This window comes from Megalops cyprinoides, chromosome 5 (assembly GCF_013368585.1).
Source record: "Megalops cyprinoides isolate fMegCyp1 chromosome 5, fMegCyp1.pri, whole genome shotgun sequence".
In the NCBI taxonomy this organism is placed as follows: Eukaryota; Metazoa; Chordata; class Actinopteri; order Elopiformes; family Megalopidae; genus Megalops; species Megalops cyprinoides.
The window spans coordinates 2450507-2474883 of NC_050587.1; the positions used below are offsets into that span (position 1 = coordinate 2450507).

General features: G+C 39.9%; 1 protein-coding gene across 1 annotated transcript; it reads right to left on the reverse strand.

The window, feature by feature from the left end:
- Positions 1-4280: 4280 nt before the first annotated feature.
- Positions 4281-23585, reverse strand: LOC118778387 (paired mesoderm homeobox protein 2-like). The gene is made up of 4 exons (XM_036529900.1): positions 23351-23585; positions 6795-6979; positions 5488-5666; positions 4281-4422 (listed from the first exon to the last, which is right to left on the reverse strand). The coding sequence occupies exons 1-4, from the start codon at positions 23583-23585 to the stop codon at positions 4281-4283; spliced, it is 741 nt and encodes a 246-aa protein (XP_036385793.1).
- Positions 23586-24377: the final 792 nt, after the last annotated feature.

Consider the following 24377-nt stretch of genomic DNA (forward strand, 5'->3'; position numbering starts at 1 on the left):
TATAGATCATAATCATGAAAGATATTAATATGGAAGTGTTACATCTGGTGATTACTAGTGAAGAACAGTTAAACATGCCAAGGTCAACAAGACAAGGTCAAGCATCAGGAGCTGATTTATTGTTTTGTGTTGCCACCTGGTGGTCAGTTTTTTAATGCAGGCATCATTAGCCCAGTGGGTTCTTCGGTTTCTGTGACACTCTGTGAGTAACAGATTTGGTTTGCCACTAATACACAGTATTTGAGCTGTTTGCGCTATACTGGAGCTGCTCCAGAAGGATGACAAATATGCTTTTGCACTAAAAGGGTGCTTAACCTACATACAGTATGTGCATCATACAATTAATCCAACTATTGGGGGCACTGGCAGTGGCACAAATGAATTACGTGTTCCCAATGCCATGTATTTGGCATGGATTTCATTTGAACCTGACACCACTAATAAATCAGCAAAAAATGTTCTCATTTTTTTTTATTGCTAATCCCTATCATGGTAACTAATCCTCAGTGATGTCAAGGTCATTCGTCCACTGGAAACATACAACTTTATGGACAGACCGTGTTTTTATTCCCCATTTTTCTATTAAAGAAGAAAATGGAGAAAAAACCTCACAATACAACATACAACTTTTGCGAAACCGTTAATGATGTAACTCATTTTAATTCGATACTGCCACCTACTGGATGATCTTGTTTATGACATTTTTAGCATGTTCAGGATATGTTGATTGCAAGCGCCAAACTCATTGAACCTGAAAAAAAAAAAAAAAAACTGTAAACTTTTTCTTATACACAAATGGTTCATTACAGGAGCTGAGGTTATGTGACGTTAACCTTTCTGAATACCAAATTTTATCCAGAAGTCACTAATTACAGGTGATGCTAATAAAAATAAAAGCCACAGTTTTACATGTGGGGCACTTAGCTTTAATTCTTCTTGGCAGGCTCTTTTAAACAACTAACGTTCAGAGCAACTGGAAAATGGCCAGAAATGCTGTAAGATAGCTAGTTACATAGTCGAAGGAGCATGGCTAACATTATTTTCTAAAGAATCAAAAAACATGGATGCTTTATAATTACAAAATAAAAAATATCAATTAAATGACTGTAAATCAAATAATCAAAAACACTATGTAACTTTTTGTGTTGGGAATTTTCAAAGTAAAAGTAATAATTACATTTTAAACAGACATGGCACAGGAATACGTCCAAAACCCTTGTAAATTGAAGGCAGACCTGTAGGTTCATTGCTGGATTTACGGCGAAGTCCATTTCTACTTTCCCAACTTTCCAAAAAAAATCATTCAAAACACAATTTTAATTGGAAGGAAAAGGATGGTTTGCAGACGAATTCCAGCCATTTCCACAAGCCACAATGACGACGAATTACTGGAAAGTTCGGCCGACGGTGACGCGCGCTTAAGGCTCGTGACGAATCCGCTCCGTGTGCCGGACCCCGGAGGGCTGTCGTAGCCAGGGTGTTCTGCCACGGTCACCAGACGTGGGATGACAGACTGCAGATGGTAGCTTTGCGGCGATAGCACAGTGGTCATCATGTGGCGGTATTGGAGCATCTGTAGTTTATTTGATGCTGCTGCTGGGTATGGAGGAGTGCTGTTTGCGGCGGTGTTCAGAGACTTCCCCGAATCTCACTGCCAAGGTGATCTGTTCCCAGCCCACGGACACCGCGTTCTGTCTCAAATAGATATTACCGACCATAAAAAAGTATTAGAAAAACAGCGCCTCTCCCCAGCCATTGCCTACAGCGTACAGTAGTGCTGACCAGACAGCGTCAATCAATGTCATCATCGCTTCCCTGTCAACCACAACTAATCGAACAACTCCAATTAGATCTTATGCAGTCGTTTCACTTTTTTGGTATTACTAGTAGTACTGTGTGATTTTAAAATCTGATATACATGAACTGCATTGACTTTTAACACCAGATCAATAGGCCATCCAATGATAAGCCCCCCCCCCCCCCCCCCCCCCCTCCCAACACACACACACACACACACACACACACACACGCACGCACACACACAAGCTGCCTGCTGCTGCATTCATTGTACCCTTCAAAGATCATTAGTCAGATTTTCAACTGGGCAAAGGCTTCCTGTCTTTCCTTGTCTTATTATTTCCCTTATTCTCATTCAGGAGAGGCTGGGGGGTGCTAGCAGAAATGCAAACAGCAGATATTATGTGTGAAACTGTATATCATAATGACCATCTGGGAAGCAGTTCTGATGGAAACAATCATCGTGCTGATTTTCGGTGGTGAACGCTTTTCGGGGAACGTGCGGCCTCGCTTCACATGAGCTTTGTTTTACGGCCCCTTCCACAGGCTGCCAGCAAGTTCCTTTTTTAAAGGTTTGCGTTTAGAGAACAGCTGCCAGCCGGTCCATTAATGCTGATCCGATTTGATCCAACTGTGACTGTTCCAGGGCCAATATTAACAGTGTACACTTTTTTCTGTTGTATTTAAAGGCAGGAAAGCTGTGGCGCTTTGCAGTTCTGATGTTGAAATCCCCTTGGGACGAGCCATTTATCGAGCACTATTGTTCAACTCAGATTGTACGAGACCATAAGTAACTCAAAAGTACCCATGTACCCTATCAGTATGTTTGAGCGCACACTCGTACCCTCTGTATTCAATGCACGGTAGCCTCCTCACATTTTTGGTGAGGTTGAAGCATCTCAGAACGATTTATGGAAAACTTGCACATGTGAATCCTTTTTCAGTTTACTGATGGTTTTCAGATGCTGTCTCCATGGCTGAACTGCATTTCTTCTTGTTTACTGGGCTGGAGAGGAAACTGCCCCCATGTCCATATAATTGACTGACGACGTGATGGTTACATTCGAATCAGTCTGTATAATTCAAGCTCCTCATCGGACCATCAAGTCCAGCAGGCACAGGAAATAATTCTTTGAGGCCAGCTGCTGTCGAAAAGGGCTTCACCAGCATGCCAGTAATAAGCAACCTGTATGCCACACAAAAAAGAATCTATTTCCAGAATATTCACCTTCTGTCTAATGTTATAATATTGGAATGAGAGAGGAAGGGGACAGAGCAGATGTATGCATATCTATAACTGCTAGTACATACACAAATTTCCACTTACAGGACTGGATGGAAGTCCCCTCTCCGTGTATGGGACATGAGGGAAGGACACAGTGATCACTCCTTGAGTTGGAGGCACAGTGCCTGGTGTGGGTGTGGAGACTGATAGCTGGAGGGGATTTAGTCCTTCAAATTGCCTGCATTTTTGAGGTCAATAAACGCACACCTCACGCTGGCTTTGGTGAACTGGAAAAGATGCAAAGAGCTTGCAAATGGAGAGACTGAAGGCTGAAACGTTCACCAAATCCTCCTGCAATATTTCAGCCTCATTTATGGGAAAACCATTGGATTCTCCAGGTTTCAAATCCCTCCAAAATCCAGCGCCGATACAATCCTGACAAAAACTCCAAAAACAGTTAATTTTTTACTCATTGTTCCTCCAAATGCATTCTCTGCCAGTTTATTTACAAGCACTGTGAAAATAACTGCCTCCATTAGCCGAGAAACATTATTGGCATTGTCGTTTGAGGGGCTGCCAGGGTTTGAAATGACTGACAGCATCTGCTGTGACCCTGATTTTTCAGAAACAAAAATGCTGCTCTAGAAGTGAATTATAAATCTGTGAAACAAAAGAACTAATTACCTCTTTTTTAAAGTGTGTGGTCAGTTCTGAATTTCAAGCTGTCTGCCTTTATCACTGTTTATCCTAACATAACAGGTATCTTTCATTGCAGAACACCACCACAGGACCACAACAGCTTTTCTCCACTCCATCTACTGTATAACATGCATGGAATAAGAAAACCATTTCCTTATTCGTAACACATTATGGCAACAAAAGGTTACTTTGCATAAAAATGACCTAATCCATGTACATTATACAACTCAAAGAGAAAATAATGCATTCGGATAATCTGCCTTGCATGAAAACTCAAAACCAGCAAAAAGAAATCCAAGAATGAAGTTTCTACACTGCCAGACAAGGTGTTTTTTTCCCTTTGAGAAAAAAGGCAGCACATCACATCGCATTCATTGTGTAATTGAAAGCATCACTGTTCCCAGTGTCTGTGATTCAGTGCTGTTGGAGGGATGGAATGCTTGGTGAAATGCTTCTGGAAACGCCGGCTGGTGAGTGTTCTCATCCCAGCAGCTCCTCAGTCTCTCCCCTGGCCTGTGACCCAGGCCCCAACAGGACTGGCCTGGCAGGGTCTGGGGGTTCAGTTGGCTGTGGGCACCTGGCTCTGGCTCTGATGCAGGCTGTACTCCTTGGCTTTCAGACGCAGGCTGGCGATGCTGTTGGCCATGCTGACCCCCTGACCAGTGGCAGGTGTATTCGAGGGGCTGTAGGATGGAGCTGGGCTGAACAGAGGAAACATCCGAGCGGATTAGCTAGGATTCTGAGGGTGAGCAAAGGCACAGATCTTTAGAGAGCCATAGCTGCAGCCACAGCCCCTCAACATCTACAGAGAGCTCTTGTCTCTCTTAATAATACTATGGTGCTTAAAGAACCCTTCCAAATAAATAAATAAATAAATATAACAAGCAAAAAAAACCCAACTGTTATGTTCCTTACCTTTGAAATAACTGGTATGCATTCTTTATTGTCTTTTATGAGTGTTGGCATATGCCAGAGTGGTGCATCTCCTAACTATGGAGGGTTTCACATACGCTGTATTTGAAACTCACTAAGGACTGCTTCCTTTGAGATTAACAGACTAATCTGCACTGCTGCAGCTATGCACCCTCACAGCCATTCTCTTCATTTACTTCAACACTATTGGCTGAACATGCATTAACCCACACGTTGCAGAAAAGTTATAACCATTTTGTTATTTTTGTTCATACTCTCCCAGTCACTTCAAGATTGAGGCTTTGTGCTCATTATATCACACATGTTTGCAGAACCCAGAAAAACAAGTGTGCAGGGACTTGCCCTTGATTCTCACGCTTCCATATGGAAGTCCTATTGTGATAAGAACACAGGGGTTGTGGCCAGCTTGGTGGGAGGTGAGCTCAGTTCAAATGAAGGGCCGACTTTGGAACCATGCCAGACTGGATCTGACTGCAGGGTGAACTGTGTTTATGAAGGACTTGTTTAGCAAAAGGAAACCCAAATGCATCTGGAACCTAACAAACTGCATCTTTGGATTTGTCTGACTGAGTGAGAAGGGAAATGATTTTGATTTACTCAAATCAACTTGAGACGCGTAACAGTGTATACAAACTGTTTTAAAGGAATGAGGCTACATGTCATGTTTTGAGCAGTGTGAGGAAATAGAATATTCCTAAGCTGGGAAAGGTAAGGTATGGCTAGTGTGTTGCTTTATGTGATACTGAGTATCTCTCTTGTTGTCTGATTACATATTGCTATTTTAAGATCAGGCCCATAAGCCTGATGAGCCTCTCTGTGACCAGCATGTGTACCTGTAGGGTGTGGACGAGGACCAGGATAGGTAGTCGGAGTTGAGGGGTGCAGGGCGTGGGGCCACCGGTTGCTCGATGACTGCTTCCTGGTTGTAGGACTTGAGCAGGTTAGCAGAGCGGCTGGCTAGGACAGCCCTCTCATTTCGGCGAAACTTGGCCCTTCTGTTCTGGAACCATACCTGAGAGGTGTATTAAAAGTGGGTGGGGTGAGGATGAAGCAAACCTCAAGCTGACTTCTGCACAATGGTCTCCATATTAATATCTTTTACATTAACTTCACAGGTTTAACTTCACCTTACCTGCATAAGGTAGTTATACAAATTGACCAGCTCCTCATTTGATTTAATAACCAAGGATGCAACTTAACCTTCACGTTCTCAAATTGTTTGTAATCTACAACAGGCACAACAACTCTTTCCAAATCACATTGTTGCTAACTATTGTTGATGACTGAAACACATAAATACAGTGTTTAGTTAACCTCTTGATAGTGTGTGATACATGTGCTATGTGAATGCATATGCACTGTATCAGTGGGATAGCTTTGTGCTTGCATGTAGTATGACCAGTTTCACAGTGCATGTTGGAATGAGAGGCAGACAGAAACATTACCAAGGTTACACTTGACTTCAACACAACATGTAAAATGTAAATAAAATAAGTATCTGTCAATGAGTATGAAAGGTTAAGGCTCAAATGGTTCATGATAGTTACCAGTCCGTGCTTTGAAAGCCTATATAGAGAGCAGAAAAATGCACTCATTTCAGATTGTGACAAGTCTTAAAGAATGAATACACAATTAAGAAAGAATTTCACAAAACTGTGCTGTACTTTTCCAACACTGACTTCTCTCCAGAATTTTCACGCTAAATATGAATCAGTTTTGCAGTCTAAATGACGGCATAGCCTTGGTTACTAGAGATGAGACAGACTACTTGCATGGCACTTGTAGTGTAGTGTATTTATGGAAGTTCCTCTGTGAGAGTGTTTAATGTAATTAATGTTCACAGGGTTTTCACCATTGCACTATTCTGTGGTAACTTTGGAAGATCAACACAGGGAACTGTGATAAATTGTGACTTGCAGTGTCACATTTTGATTAGTTATCTTAAGAATTCACATTCTCTCCAGATTTCAAAGATCCTTTGCACAGGGAGAGAAACAATGTCTTATATGACAAGCATTGTTTGGACTTGTTCTCACACAGTATCTTTGACTACACCTGTACCTGTGCTCCCAGCAGTGTTACCTCACTCATTCCCAGCATAGGTCCTTGCTATTGGCAGGTGACAGCCTTGTTCACCCACCTGTACCCGTGCCTCACTGAGGTTGACTCGGCGGGCCAGCTCCTCACGCACAAAAGCATCAGGGTAGTGCGTGCGCTCGAAGACTTTGTCCAGTGCTTGCAGCTGGCTGCTGTTGAAGGTGGTGCGGCTGCGGCGCTGTTTCTTCTTCCTCTTCACGGTGCCCTTCTCTGGACTCTGACCCTCAGCTGGAGGGAGAGATGCAGAGAACAGGGGTAAGACAAGACAGTGTGCAAATGTAGGGGGAAGCAAGTTGATGGACTAAAAACAGAGGGGAAAGACATGTACAGGAGAGGAGAAGAAAAGGGAGATAAAGAAAAACAGTTGCCTTTAGGAATTACCCTTGATTTCCTAGTAACTATCTATAGCTTGAATATTTGTGTGATAACATGAGCCATTGTTTAAAACTGAAAAACCCAGAATGTTAGGTTGGCTAACATGTTTCAAATGTTTCAGTTCCAATTAATAAACCACCAAACATTTCCTGTACCTTTCAACATTTACCTTTCACTATTTACAGTCAAACTGTAGGGGGTGGCAACGTGACTAGTCTGATTTGTAGTTTACCTGAAACAATGATCACTTTATTGAGGCAATCTCTGCATGTAATGAGTAACATTCCACATTCAAACCAAACATTACACGTCAAACCCAGGAAAAAACAGGATTTCACCAGAATTCAAAAAGATATCTCAAAAACCCAGACCTTGGCTGGTCATTTCCCGAATTCTTTCTGGAAAACACATGTGTCATACCATGGAGTATCCAAGAAATTTTGTGTCACACTGTCCACATTGTGGTCAGTGGAGGTGGAGCAGCATCTATGATTCCAGCTCTCATCGAAAACCCTTTTCATACTCACATGCCAAGAGCACCACTGCAGTCCCTGTGAACTAACACCAGCAGCCCAGCACTCTGCCCTGTTCTCAATGACTTCACTCCTCTGGCACCGTGCCTGGCCTTGACTGGTGAAATACACAGCCGTAAGCCTAATTGTCCCTGGCATCTAACTGAGAGCTTTATGATGTGTGAGTTCTGGCCCTACCTTGGGTCAAAAAAATTGACGCAAACACCTGGAACCTTGTGCTGGGTTGGAAATGAGCTCGGGGGAGAGGGTAGTGGCGCTAGTGGGGGTGCAACAGAAGGGCTACGGGAGATTTCAGATGACCAGACATTATGCTGATGTCCAACATATTAGTGTGACACAATTTGTAGGTCTGCTGTTGCACATTTTAATTATTTTCTTCAGTACAATAGCCAGAAACATGTTATAACCAACAGATGTGCAAATCACTTGGCTAAAAAGAAAGAAAAAAAGAAAGCATCAGTGATCTCAGATGCTGGCAGAAATGCAGATGTAGTACCAGCACACTATCTAGGTTCCCTCTCTAACACTGCAAACCGATGGACTGGTGACCTGGATGAATGGATGACCTAGTCACTTGCGATAGTCTGTCAGGAGCCAGAGCTCATGAATCAGTCTATGCCTTTGATGGTTCTGATAAAAACCCCACATTTTCCACAGACTGCAAGACTCAGCCGGCACCATGTCTCTGGGTCTGGGTAGGCCAGATTAACAAAATGATGGTGTCACTCATAGATAGACTAGATCTTGTCACACTTTGTAACAACAGATAATTTCTGTGTTTCTGATTTGATTAAACTGTTAAACTGATTTGCTCAACCACCAACCAGTAACAAGCAGCTATATGTACTACCGATAAAAACTGCAGTGCTACTCCCATTCTATACTGTCACCTTTTACTTGGACAGAGTCACTATCTTTTAACGTTGGTAGCGCAATCAAACTGATGCATGTTGAGCTGCAGGTCAACTCAGTCATATGATGCTAAGGTCAAACAAAACCTGGGGAAACTAATTACTCACTAATTCAGTTATTCACATTCAGAGTTTTATTCCTTGTGAAGTAAATGATTTCCTGCTTTTCTGCTCTCTGTCAGCTTGACCTGGGTCTGATAAGTGTTTCAGCCTTTCTCTCCATAGAACTGTCCTGATGCATAATCTTCCTGACACTTTCTGGCTGAAAAAAAAACACAAAACATGACGAGTTCTAACAAGAAAGCGTTCACTCCTCCCCCCTCCCTGGAACTAAATGAAGGCGGGTGGGGTAATGAAATCACTCTCAATAAAGCAAACCATAAACTAGCGAGTACAAATAGCCAGTTGGGCTTGTTTGCCTAAGACCTGGGCCTCTGTAAACAATGAGTGTTTTTTTCCCCCCTCTCAGGAGAGTAAACAGCAGACTCCCCTCACAAGGGAATAAGCCTCTTCTCCCCATCTCCTGTCGTAAGCCAGCTTCCCTCCAGGCCACTACCCAACAGTGTCCAATTAGAGCAGAGAGAATGCTCTGCCCTCTGAGCTCCCAAAGCCATGTTTTAATGGCACTGGCAAGCAGTCGAAAAAACCAACATAACTCTGGAACCAGACTCCTGCTGCGAAGTGTACACATGCTCTCGTTATTGTTCTCTCTTCCTCCTGTTATTGAGCCCCAGATGGATAGTTAAATAAAATATCCATTAAAATAGTTTTAATTATGCTGTTTAACTGCAATGCCTTGGAGTTGCATGGAAGTCGTCCAGGTCAACCATATGATTTCACTCTCCAGGTCTGGCAACAACCAATCCACCCACTCCCTTCTGGTCATGGGGTGTCAGAGATTTCCCATCACCACCCTGAGGGGCTCTGGCATGCCTGCCTCAGGTCCAATCCAACAAATAACCATGATTCACGTATCTGTCTCAAACATGGTGCCAATCCCATTCTCATAGATCCTTCTCCAGAGTTATAGGACATCTGCAATACAGTGATCAACTTCCTTTTGAACGCTGGTAGGTCTAATGATTGGTAACAGCGCTATGGCCTACATGTAGCCACTCATTACAGCTCTTGATACTTGTATAATGTTTTAGTGATAATCTCCAAAAGACCAGTAACAATGATCATTTCTATGCTTCCAGAGGTCAATCCCAGGGCGCAATCTTAGAGTTTGTTTCCAGTTTTGTTTTGTTCAGCACATGAATCAACTAAATAACCTGTACATTGTCATAAGCATAAACACATCTGGACAAATGAAATGAGCATATGTATTTATAAAGCTAGTTGATTTCTACATTCCTTTACACAGATACAGCAGCTCAAAGGATGTTTGCAGTAATTTTTCATGGGGCCCCAAACATGAAATGGGAGATCTCTACACAGATGTCAAACCATCTTGTTAAACTCAACCTCCCCAAGACAGACCTGCGCTACATAAGGCTGAATAATGACCTCTTCAAGCCTTCTTCATAACTTTGACCTTTTCAATTCTGTTCCCAACCCAGATCCTCAAAGACCCTCAGTGTTACTCTGGATTGCACACTCTCCTGAACATGGGTTCAGTGATTAGGTTCCAGAGGATCCTCTTCAACAAGAGAGAATCTGTCTGTTCCTCACAGTTTGCTCATCCCAGCTCCTTGTCCGTTCCTTTGTGTTATAGCACACAGCCTGGTCTGCCACATTGTGTTGGCCAGACTCCGTGCTTATACAACCAAACAACACATTCAGAACAATAGTGCTGGGCAAATCTTCCACCTGCTGAAGTGTGCCCATCCAAAGTGTCTATCCTTTCCTTTGTTCTCTTCCACTGCCCTCCACACTCAGGTCACATCAAATTCAACACTACAGTGCTAGTAAAGATATGGCTCTTTCCCACCATCATGCCATCATCATCCCTGAGTTCCCTACTCAGCAATCATTGGTCATTTGTCAATTCTTCCTATGTGGCCACACATCCCAAGCTGTCTTTTTATCTCCATGACCTCCCAGTGATTAAACATACAAGCTGTAAATTACTCAGAATTACTCAGGATATTGTGTAACTGATTCAGAATTTGCTCATTTGTAAACTGTGATGTAGAGTAATGTTACTCTTTAACTGGCGTGGTAATATTACTTTTTTAGATCATCACTAGGTTCTGTGCAAGTTAGTATGATGTAGATATGTTACTGTTTGTTTAAAGTTATGCATAATTACTGTGTTCCTGGTTTTTCATTGTGTTCTTGTTGTTGCTGTTCCTGTCACTTGCATTGTAATTGTCTTACCATGACAGCCCTGTAAATTGCTCTCAATAAAAGTGTCTGCCAAATAAAAAATAACAAAAATAATAGCCAACGTAATAATTGCAATACTATTGCTCATTCTAATAGTAACAATAGTTACATATGTCACTGAGAAAAGACAGTGTGCCCTATTAAGCTCAGATTTTGTGCAGCATATGACGTATGCCTGATATAACAGACTGAAAAGTAGGCCAGAAATGCAAACAATGCACACAACCTTATTCGGTGGATTTGATGCCACACTGTAATCATAATGCGTGTTTTGGAGAAATTTTCAAAGTCACCATGATATATTTGTGTGGTAAGATTTGAAATGTAAAGGTCTCTGTTCCAATGATGAGCCAGAGCAGGTGTTTCCTGGGTACTAATTGCCATTCTAGAGATATAGACAGGACTGACATGTCACTTCCTGAATCACTCAGTCCGTGAGGTTAGAATCAAATAAACAGTCTGGAAGGGAGCAAAGCAGCATTTTTGGCCTAATCTTCTCAAATCAGGGTAAATAAACGAGCTCTGGTCAAACTTCCTCCATATCTCACGCTCTGAAATTGCAGATGCAGTGGCAAAGAATGGAGGACAGAATGATGCACTACCAGTCTTTTCAAATTTATCTGGAATAGAAGTCTGTTTAACTGGCCTAACTATATGCTCATGCTTGTATTTGAAAGCCTGACCGGTTCTCCTTCCTGCTCTCTGATTGGCTCAGAAGTTAAAGGCTGCTTGCAGAGCAATGACCAATATTCTACATGTAGAAACAGGGGGATGGTTTTGACACAAGTCCGTTCATGATCAACATGCACAGCAGGAAAGCAAGATTTTCTTGGCCGATCATGTGGTCACTTATCATTGGCCTGGTCTTTGAAGAAATGCAGGTAAGATAAAGAAGAGAAACAGAAAGAACATTAAAAGGAATCTCAACCGCACAAATATATAGTATAGTATATTATATATATATATATATATATATATATATATATATACATATATAATTATTTGGCTTGTGAGCTCCAAGCAGAAATTCCTTTGGATTAATTATTCTTATTAAGATGCCTATTTGCACATATGCTATTCAATTTGTTACAGTTAAAACAATTTAACTGGAAACCAAAACTTTCTTTCTTTCTGTTTTTAAACAAAAACCGACAGTATTAATATTGAGTCTGACACCACTGATTGTGCATGCCAGCAGTTGAATGCATGGCTTGCTGAACACATCAGTGTACCCTCCTACATTAAAAGACTAAGTTACTCCTATGTATGATGACTGGCTGGGTTCTCATGCGTTCACTTGTCCATCTGAGGGTAATTTAGAGACTCTGGCAGTCTGATGTTTCATTTGTCAACACATTTTCTTTCCCACAATATGTTGCAATAGTTTCCGAACCCAGCTCTAGGGCACCCCATCCTTGCAGCTTCACTGACTAGCATGAAAACACTGAAAAACGGTGTATTACTATTCATTCAATGAAGTTACTTAACATTTGGATAAAACAAAAAGAAAAACAAAATGCATTGCTGAACAAGGGGTGACTGCCCAAAATTTAGAACATGTTTAGAGATTCATTCTAATAGAAAATCATGATTCACATTTTGGCACTGAAGTCACAAATGACTGAATACAAGTGTAAAATATTTTCAACAAAATAAATAAATAAAATGTATGTTTCATATTAACCTTGGTGCTAAAAACACAATAAAATGGTTTGATTATCTTGCCAAGGGCAATCATATTTGAAGGATATTGTCTTTCTTCCTGGCTCAGTTTTGAACATTTACCAGTATGATTTCATACTATTACCTGGCTGCCCCTTCAGTGTGTGTGTGCATTAGGTTTAAGTGTAACAGTAAAACAATGCCAGGAGCAGAACTCTCTGTTGTTAGGAGGGGAGGTGGTGGATTATTGTTTTGCACAGCATGTGGCTTCCCTACATACAAAAATCAAAAAGTAAAATGAAACAAACATACAAGAAATGCTTGGCTTAAATGGTCTTACCAACAGGGTAAATACCATGTAACACAACTGACAACAAATAGGCTGAGAAACCCCCTGATGAATATAATGATAATATCAAAATCTATATGACATCTTGACCCTATGTCACCAAATATGCTTGACTCTGTTCATATTCTTGAAGACAACACACTGGCAAAAGGCATGCTTCATACTGCTCTAGAATTGTGCCACGACCAAAATGATATGCCTTTCAACTTTACATTGTGAGACTTACGTGCATCTTGGCAAATGACTATAACAAGGTATCTGTTACAGCTCTGAGATATTTATATGTTTGCAAATAGTTCTTGATAACTGCTGACAGATGTATGTTACTATGATCTGATTGGATTTGACTGACTATGAAACATTTGTATTTATGTGATAAGAATTGCGTTAAGTATATTGTTTTGCTGTTATTAATTGTACTGTATGTTATGTATTGCTAATTGCCCACATTCTCTATATAACTTTCATTTAACATACCTAGGCAAAAAATTAAAAATCCCATCGGAAATGATAATAGGTGTTCTATTTACATATGAGTAGTATTAACTGTACAATTCTGACTTACCTTTGATTATGCAGATTATTTTTAGCAGCTTGTAGAGAACTGAGAGAGTGACCAAAGGCTTAAGGAAAACAGTAACATAGATATATCTGTACTTAGTGAGCTTTTTTGGAGAGCTAAAAGTAGAACACAAGTGGTAACTTTCCCTTTTCAAATTATGAGGTGCAAAAATTTTGGTGAGGTTGGCCAGCTATGTCTTTGTGAGGCAATGGATGTGACCAAGTCCAAAACAAAGTATGGCCATAGAGAAAGAGACAGCCACGTGGTAGTGGTCTTTATAAGTGCTGAGACAGGTTTCTACAGTAAATGCTTAAGGAGCTGATGTCTGCGTTTGTGTTTTTCAACAGCTTGATGTTCTGAGAGACAGTCTTGTGAGTTAATCATATCCCCTCAAGGATTTGTTTGATTCATGAACTCACATTCAGTCTCACTTCAACCATTTCTGTCTGACTGTGATATCTAGATACAAAACAGGTAGTCACTACATGCCCTAGAACATGGATGCAACTTCTTTTAATCAAATTCATCAAAACGTTCAAACCAAGCTTCTTAAACTGACGTTCAGATACTCCTCTCAAACTGGATGACACCAGAGCTCACTCAGTCCCAAAGATTTTAGGTATAGAAAGGGCTAAAAAATCTATGAGGAATCATCAGCTGACAAAAAAAATCTTACCAACATACCAACTTGTGTGATGAACAAAAAAGCCATTTTTAATTTTACTGCTATTGATTGTTAAATGATATCCCTGTGACTAAAAACTGTGAACTGATTGCACTTGGCATCATTAAAACAAGACAACAGTGTCCACTGCAGAATGCAGTGTCATCAAACATTTTTCACATATTGAAGGTTTGTTTCATGTAGATGACTTCTTCTTTAGTCAGTATTCTATATGCTGATGCACCCTGCATGATATTCATATTAAAAACCTTTAAAAGGTCTTGAAAACAAAACATTATACTCGATGGACCTTGCTAAGTAATTTCATTATGCTTAATAAAAACATACAATTTGTGTATTAGTTTAGTGTATCTAGGGTGACCATACGTCCTCTTTTTCCCGGACATGTCTTCGTTTTGGCACCTAAAACATGCGTCTCTAAATGGACATTTGTCCCCATTTAATGGACATTTGTCCTCATTTAGAGACGCATGTTTTAGGTGCCAAAACGAGGACATGTCCGGGAAAAAGAGGAAGTGTGGTCACCCTAAGCGTATCAGTACTTTGTTGTATGAAGCATCCTCTCACAGAGAGCACAAGAAGTCTAGTTTTCAACAAACAATTACAATCAAGCAGGTTCTGCTGACTTTAAGCAAGATGTGAGACCAGATTTGAAGACGCAGGACACTGTCCACAAATTAAAAATTGCAGTTCCATGCTTTCAGACCTGCTACTCATATCTCTCGATGCATGAGATTTTACATCTAAGCAGGCCTGGACTTTATTGCATGTTAAATATGGGTTTAACATTGTCAGTACATCTTGGTTAAATAGCTGTATATCTAATGTAAGCAAAATATAGAATTTATCCTACCTCAGACTCTGAGTTTTTACATGGAAGAAATCAACATGGTTTATTGCTCTGGGTCATTCACAAAGACCTCACAGATGTTGAGGCCAGTCCTAATAGACCCTAAACCTTCCTCCGAAACCTATACGGTATAAGGATGCAAGGTTTGAAAATCAAGCCTGCATTGTACTGAGGTAGCACATGAAGAAAAAACGTTCCCATATAAAATGTATCATGGTGTATGGCAATATTCCAATTTATTTTTCCTGTACCTGAAATTACGGGCTGCCCTAAATGAGGTTCAGCGAAAGGCGTTTGTTCTGGGAAGAATCGCTCTACTTCAGACGGGAGTTTCCTCGCGTGTGATCACTCCGGGCCAGTTGACTAGAGCGCTGACGGGACGGCGCCTCCGCACATCTGGTTCAGTGTCAGATGCTGGCGCCTGCCTTGGCCGCAGCCTTCTTTGCGCGAGCCCTCGTGTGCACAGCGGTAGCAGAGTGACCCACAGACGAAAGGCGCTGAACACTAAAATGGCATAAGCCGCTTTAGTGTTCACGCTGTGTGGGAAACACAAGTACAACTCCGCATTCAATATCTGATTTATATTTTACAGACGTATGATGAAAGACCAAAAAATATGACCTCCATGTTCCAGTAATCAACAGAGATAGCCAAAATTAAAGGTGCTCCTAATCTAGTTGTTTATGGCAATTCGTTTTAACGTTTAACTTGTTTTATTTTCTGATAGCTGCAATGCAGTTAAGGTCTTAAACACTTCACGATGGAGGTTTTAACATATATGCAACATGTGGTTGCTGATATGTACAACTCCTTGCACGTAGATATACAATTCAGTTGCAGACGTAACGGAGTAAAAAAGGCTACAACTGAGTTGCAAATGACAGCTGCTTAAGAATGTCTACAACAGAACTGCAACCATCTGCAACTAAACTTCCAGTTGGCTTCAAATACAGTACAATTCTATTCAGACTGAATTACTCATATCTTTAATTTAATAACAGTTATTTTCAACTTAGTTACATATATCTCCTTCACCACAGGTCTTATATTACAGATATCAGAATTCTAGCTATAGACATCAGCAATCCAAGTTAGGACATCAACTTTTAATGCAAGGCCAATTAAATCAATACAGTTGCAGACTGCATTGTGTAAAAACATAACATTTTGATATCAAAACAAAGTAATAATAAAAAAATCCCTAAAGTGTCGATCTAGGAAAACATTATATCTTAACAGGGCTTGGGGTAGGCCTCTTTTGAGTCATTATTGGGATGAAATGTTCCCCTCTAATACACTGCTGTCATTACCTATGGAAAATGAAGAGAATGGCAAATCTACAGTAATCTTTCTCATACTGAAGTGTACTTGAAGGCAACTGGGAACACGTGCGCAGCCCGTAGCAGTGTTTGCCAAACGACAAGCATTTATTTCTTTTCAGTAAACGCAGGAGGCGTGGAGCCTGGTCAGTAATATAGCCTACCATATCGCACACTTTTTTCAGCATACACAATGGCTCCTCATTGTAAACGAGTAATTATGATCAATGTAGTTACTAGAATTGTAACTGTAGTAGTTTATACCATTCCGATAGATCTCAATAAAATCAGCAAAAACACACAAACAATAAAAAACACCACCACAATCAACAAAACCAAAGCAATGCACTGCACAGTACACTTGCATTGTAGTCATAGTGAAGAAGCACCAGAGGATTGTTTTTGTCTGGCTGTAAAGGCCATATTAAACTTAATTTAATCTATAAAACTTTACATTAACAAATATGATCTCATTCAATCGTGGGTCTAATAATTCCAGTCGCATATAGGCCAATTTGCATATATAAAACAAAACAAAACCACTTGTTGAGTATCCATCTTCAGCCATAAAACTCAACCCCAACTTCGACCATCACCATTTTCTGGGTATACTGTTCCTTAATGGAAAGCGATTAAAAACCACATTGTACACTACATGATACAACGATTAGAATGCGCGGTGAAGTCATGACAAGCTTCATAAACACGCGAATTCTTAATGCGGTGGTAACTGTAGGCGAAAATATTTACAGAATGTAGACTACACTAAAATCACTACACTAAAATCGCTAAACACTAAAACGTTTAACAAGTCGGGATATTTAATATTATATGTAGCCATTTGCGCATGTATTTTTTATATCTGACCGTCCTTTAGTACAATATTTGGACCTTGATTTGACTATTCAGCGAAATCACTCATTTAAATGCAATGGACACATACACTATAACGGTCTTATTGTTGTAAATAACCAATTAACCTATTGATGTTTTCAAATATAACGTATTCAGCTTGCAAACAATTCGATTTTAGGGCGAAGTGAACTCGCAAAATGTTCAAATGGGGAGACATTACTCATTTCTCTAACTACCTGCATACACAACACAAAATCGACCAGTTACTGCCATGCAACGCTTTAAAAATAGACAGTTGAGTAATGAACCAGCCTATTATTTTAGTGATTCGCTGTTTGGTGTTTATAGTGTTGACAAAAATAGAGCAATAAAATATTGTTTATGTAGATTTTAGCAAATCTTTACGGGATGCATGTATTTATTCTTTGCTTCAGCTATTAAATTCACTTTGCAGAAGCTCGTAAGTCTTGACCGCAGCGGGCGCCGCTGTGAAGCGGCTCTTATGTCTCCGAGAGGAAAGATTCTTTCACACTAAAGAGAAAGTTGGAGCCTGTTTCTAATTGTCGCTGGTTGGTGGTGATTGGTCTTGTCACAGACTCGTAACTCACCGCAGAGTGGATGAATAGGTTCTTTTAAAAAAGCAATAGAATACCATATCGACTTGACTTTTTCCTGAGCGAAACAGGTTCGTCTAAAAACACACTTACGTGTCAAGAAAAAAACGTTTGGAACTCCGTTATTTTTATATTTACAAGAACATTTCCATGTGTCTACAGTAAATAGGCAAGAAAAAGAAATCAATTGATGAGGAATTTAATGGAGATTAAACAATTGCCCGTCTTTATTCTCTCCTGTAGAAACTAGTAAGAACACACAGTGTATGATTTCTGGTTATACATTAAAAAACTTGCGGAACACAGTGTAAAGGTATGGCAGTCGAACGTATTGCATACAACAAAAACATGACAAGAAAATTTTTCCCGGACTCACGGACGATTATTGTATTTTGTACACGACAGTTCACCATTGTTTTTCCCAGGTTCAAAGGATATTACGATTAATAATTATAATAAGACTTGCTGAAGAAAGAAGAATGGTGTGAAAAAGTATCAACACAATAAAATGAAACAAAACTATGATCAAAAGGGGAACTCAATTAAAAGGAAAACCACCACACTCAATTAAACACTGTGGAGAGTGAACATGAACTCTGGGAAGTTCATTTTAAGCGTCTCCCCACTTGTCATTTCGCTATGTGATATTTTATGACGCCCTTAAAATGTAATACCGCGTAAAAGTGTAAATGTAAAACACAAATGTCATTTTAGTCGAAATATGTTACAGTTCAAAGATGTTCACTGGTGACACCGTGTATCTGTGTATTAAATAAATCTAAATTAATATGTTTTTTTTAATCTCACTGTGACTAGCGATTGCCCTAAAATTAAGGCACCGTCTACACCACGGAGGAAGTGTATCAGTAGTCCACTTTTCTGAGCCCCAGCCGAATCGGTTCATTGCTCATTACCAACTCGGAGACTGGGAGGTTAGTCTCCTACTAACGTGCCTTTCATCGCCCCTACTGAGTTACCTCGGGGTCAGGCAATCCGAGGAATGATTTCTTCTTCAACATCTCTTTGGGAATAATCAAGATGTTGCTTTGTTTAGCACAAAGTTTGCTTAATCCAGCTCTTAAAGCCTCCAGAGATCTTGCAGTAAGGCTTGATGGTGCCAAGTAAATTGTATTTAGACAGAACAGTTTCTGGATGGAAATGATAAATATGAGATATTTACAAAGCAGATTATTTTCTCTACGCTGGCTGGTTGTTTAATCAATGGAAATGTATTAGATATAACTAATAGAAGGCACCATTTACACTAGCATTGAAATGAAAAGAGTACTAAAAGGATGAATCCTGAATTTCATGTCCTCCTCCTAATAGTTACGCCATATGCCCACAGGCTTTGATAGCCTACATTAATGCATGGAAGTGTCATGTCATTTATTCTCATGGAGCGTCTTGCTGAGGGGGCTCAGGAGCTATGGGCTTGGTTTGTACTTGGGTTGCAGACAACCATGGAAAACCAGCTCCATTCTGGATCTGGTGATGGAGCACCAGAGGGAACCTGGCCTCATTTTTTTTTCTTTGAAATGCCAGAGCTGCAGTGCTCTGGTGGTGGTGGTAGTAGTATGCAGGGTTACTTTTCTGTGGATCCCATCCTTTTGGATGAGATATTAAACAAGGTCATAACTGCATAACATAATCTTTAGATCAAGTGACAGTCAGTGTGGTAACCCAAGCATCCCATCTAACTCCGGAATCCAGAATCCAGTCAGGCCACTTTATTTTATTTTCTCTCAGGTTAACTGGTTGATTAATCGTTTCCTCTCCACCTCAGCTGCCATTATGGTGATAAGCGAGCGCTCTGATGAATGAATGTCTTCTGTTCATCACTTAAGTAGCTGTGATGTGGCAGTAGCAGTTGAGGTGAGTTTAGTGTGATCTGTAGCTCTGTGTGTCTGATGAACGTCATCTATATGAATTATATGCATGTGGCTTTATTTTTACCCATAATTTTGTGATTTTTTTTTCCTCTTGAGCATGACACAACAATGTATGCATAGTGAGCTGATTTTCCCTTCACTCATACAGCACAAGAAGAACAGGTACAAGGGCTTAATCAATTTGGTCAAAAGCTCAGACAGACCCAGCAAATAGACAAATCTGTGGTGCTCAATTCTTCACAGAGATTTTTTTGAGATGGAATGTCAGCTAATTTACAACATCATTACATGATTTTTTTTTTCAATTGAAAAGTAACCATAAGATATCAGGATAGCTTTTCATTTGTATTATGCTCTAACTTAAAGTAATATATGTGATAGTTAATGGTCTTTATAGATGTTTTGTAAGATGGTCAGCACAAATCAACATTTAAAAAAATCTGTGACAGAATATAATCAATTGGTATAAAGTACACAACATTTTTCCATTTTACATCAGTTGCTTGTTTCTTACTTCAGTTTGTGTTCAGTTTATTTCTAGTTATGTATGTGCATTTTGTGTGTCAAAAAGTATGCAACTTCAGAGGAGTCACTGTATTTTGGGCAGCCTATTTCTTTGTGGTGCATAGCTTCATATGTTTCCCCAGATTATGTTTCTTTTTTCTTGGGTCATTATAAGATTCACTCCCACTCAGCAGGTCTGCCAATTCCAGTGGTGTGGCTTCTATATCTCCCAAATGACCTCCACTGGAACCTTTTCTACACTGTTGTGCAAGTGAGTCATGTCCAAATAATCCTCCTTATTCGCATGAAATGAAAACATTGAATCGATATTCCATGTTCATGTGCTCTTATGGAGGAGCAATTAGAGGCAGGTCATCACACTATGCAGTTGAATGAATCTAAGCCCACATGGGAAACACACAAGTTCAAACTGATAATTAGTTTTAAAAAGATGTGTGTGTGTGTGTGTGTGTGTATGTGTGTGTTGGTGGGTGCTGTTGCTGTGATGCACATATACTGCACTACTGAATCAGTGACATGATGACACTGTAAAGTGAATATAACCAGATTTATCCAATTTCTCCTTTCTCCTTTAGTTTCAAAAAACAGTAAATAATTGCAAATGATGTTTAGACTGGTCTGAAGGTTAGCATTGTCACTTTACAGGTATGCTGGTACATAGTTTAAAGTTATGTTTGGAAGACTGCCCCCCACAGCATGTCCTACCCATTGAAAACCTTGAAACCTGAATTTTCTTCTTTTCATTTTCTGTTTAGCCAGTACCAAATATATTGCTACATTCCATTACATTTTCACAGTGATTTCCAAAACTATTACATTACTCTTGAAGAGAACAATATGACCCTTAAAATGAATGAAACAGTTTATCCTCTAAATTTCTGTGATTGTTCATTTAATATTACTTAGAAATAATATCAGGAGTAATCACACTTATGTTTCTGTGATAAAACACTGCGGCTCACTAGCACTGAATTGGTTAACCTAATTATCACTCATCATAGCTAAATGCAGAGAACATTGTAACCCAGATACTTTCAGTGAATCCACACTGAGTTTGGACAAATCATTTCCTGTCCTGTCATTACAGGCTGCAATTCTACCAATAACAAATAAAGGCCTTGACCAAATAAATGAGGGCTCGGTGCTCAGGGGTGATGGATTGCAGCTCTCTTGACAAACATTGCACTGAAGGGTAGGGGCGAAAGAGGCGACAATAGACAACACCAACACTAATCTCTGCAGTGACCATTAATGGACATGGCTCCAGTTGTCTGACATGGCTGCCAGCCGGTGAACTGTGACACCGAAGGTGATGATGATCATAACTCACATGGCTTCTTGGAGATTCATTCTGAAAATTATCACACTAAAGATGGCAGGAAAAAAGAAATGGAGGGGGTGTGCTTCAGGGTACATTCATCTACTACAAAGCTTATCACCAAAGCAAATGCATAAAAATACAATAAACAAAGGCAATAAAACAATCAAAGTAATGTTGCCTCATGTTCTGCAAATTATCCGTTACCCAACACCAAAAGAGGAGTATACCTACAATTTGTAATGATGAAACCCTGATTCTGTGAAAACATGAGCATGATGTGTAACTATGGGGAAAACTGCTATAAACAAACTATTAGATTTCCAGTGTAGTCTGGGATGCTTCATTTATTTATTAATTTCATTCTCATGATACTACTTCTACTACTACGGATGTTACTACTACTACTACTACTACTACTACTACTAATAATAATAATAAGAAGAAGAAGAAGAAGAAGAAGGCAATGATGAAGAAGAAAATGCTCATTTTCTCCCTGAGTTTCCCTGTAGAACTAAACAAGCATAGAGTATTATTTTTTCCAATACTTTTGAAATGCATATGAAAATCAGTAGCCTAAGACAGGCTATCACGACTGGATCAACAGTATTCATATTGTTTTTCATTTGACCCAAGTGTTAAATTTTGTGTTTTACAGAAGCATTGGGTGTTGTGTAAACTCTTAGGTGCTGATAAGGGTTTAAACGGAGGTACACGTAAAAATCAATAGCAAAGTTAAGGCAGCAAGCACATTCTCAAACTCTGAAATGAACTTGTGAATCTTCTAAAATATTTCTATGTATTATATACTTTCTATATACTGTATACTACTTATATATTATACATTAATATATTAAATTCTAAATATTTTAATGTTCCGCCTTTCAGCTTGTAAGTACACATCAGAGTATTCTTGGTTGAGCAGCGATTTTGGAATGCATGGGCCTATCTGAATAAACATGCATTTTTGTCCTTATGCAATTAGTATTGACTTTGCTCTTTTTAATGCAGACATTTGGGTCCACTAACAATTAACTTTGAGTTAATTTATTTACATCGCAAATAGGGATGGGATGTTGGCATGTAAGAGTTTTGATAACCGTTTGATAATTAACCTCCTACTGATCACATTAGAAGTCTGATTGCAATTCTATAATTGTAAAGACAGATTTCTTTCTTTCCACGCTCTGTGCGGAGCCGTATGTGTCTTTGATGTATGTAATCCATCGCTGCATCGTATGCTTTAAGAACCAAATAACCTTAGTAAGGACAATGATCTAACTGTATGAAAAACACTTCTTGCATATTTTAGTGAAAATATAAAAAAACAGTATCGTTGACTTTTCTAGACAGTGATCTTGACTCCCGTTTTGTACGAACTGATTACTTCTCCAAATGACACATATCATAACATATTCGAGGGGACGCTGGAGTCAGAAACTATCGTAAAATGGATAGTGAATGTGTAACTATTGTGTTAACGTGAACAATAACACTTCATCTCATATGCGTCCAGTCCAGTGTAAATCATATGTAAACTCTTCATAACTAAAAGCATGTTTACTCACGCATAATAACTGTGTGGCGACACATGAAGTTTCGAGATTCAAAAGTTGAGCAGAGTTCTCGAATGCCGTGGTAATGGTTTGGGTGGTAGCTGCAGATTCAGTTCGATGTCTTTCAGATATTTTTATGAGAAGAATAAACGGGCGTCAAGCCGCTGTCAACCGTAATCTGGCGTGTGCTGTGCGCAACGTCCAGCATACCTATCACATGGACGTTTCCTTGTACTAAACCCTATAAACAAAGGACACTTACTGTCCTGTAGGGCTGCCTCGCTCCCACTGCTCACGCTGGAATGCTCCTGATGTCCTTTTCTGGCGTCCTTCATCGCCGCAACTGCCGACTTCATGCCGTTCATAACGGACACTTCTTCCAGGTCCAGAAGATGGCTCACGCTGAAATTTTTCCTGCTTTGGCTGCCGTCAACGGAGTCCATCCTGCTCAGGGGAGTAGGGGCAAATTGTTTTTCCATCAGATACCCCGTGTCCATCCCTCTTGAACACTCTAATAATCTAAAAGTATATTTCACGCGAGGTTTTTTCCTCTCCTCCTCCCTGCAGCTTTCCTGGTTGATTGACTTAAGTGTCAGGACCACTTAGAAGGAGTAAATTGGAATCATTTACCTGCAAAATTTCTTTTTTCCGCCTTTCCGCGTGACGTCTTGTTTTAAAAGTAAAAACAATTTCCACACCCCTGCAAGTCGTACGTTTTCCTCCTCCCCTACATGGTACCAAAGAGTTAAGTTTTCATTCCCCCCAACGCTTGTCTCTCTAGAGCCTCTGTCAACAAATGAAAATGAATAAAGCCTTATGAGACCCGGTCTGTGTGACTCACTCATCGTTAGCCGACCACGCTGGTGTAATTTTGTAAGAGGGGATCTGACCCACACTGACACTGGGACCCCATACTCTCTGCGAGGTTAAAAAAAGTTTCTCCCCGAAAATACTCGCTGGAGTCCAAGATCCCCAACATTAAATCAGCGTTGTGTCCCCGGAGGCCGTCAAAGCTTGCTGTAATGAGATAATTATGTCCTCATCCAAATGTTCAAAACTTAGTTTCCCCTGGGGAATTAAAAGAAGGATTCCCTTTAATTAAAACCAGTGGCTGGGAGTTAAAGTTGTGTTTCCCTTTTCAAGGCAGAAAAGTATATTGTCTCAATCTGTGTTTTGAGACGTGTTGATGTGCGATTGAAAAGGTGAAAAGAAAGCCATTCCTATTGTTAGGGTATAGTTGGTTTTTCATAACTAGAATAATGCATTAAGAAAGAAATATAATGCAAAGA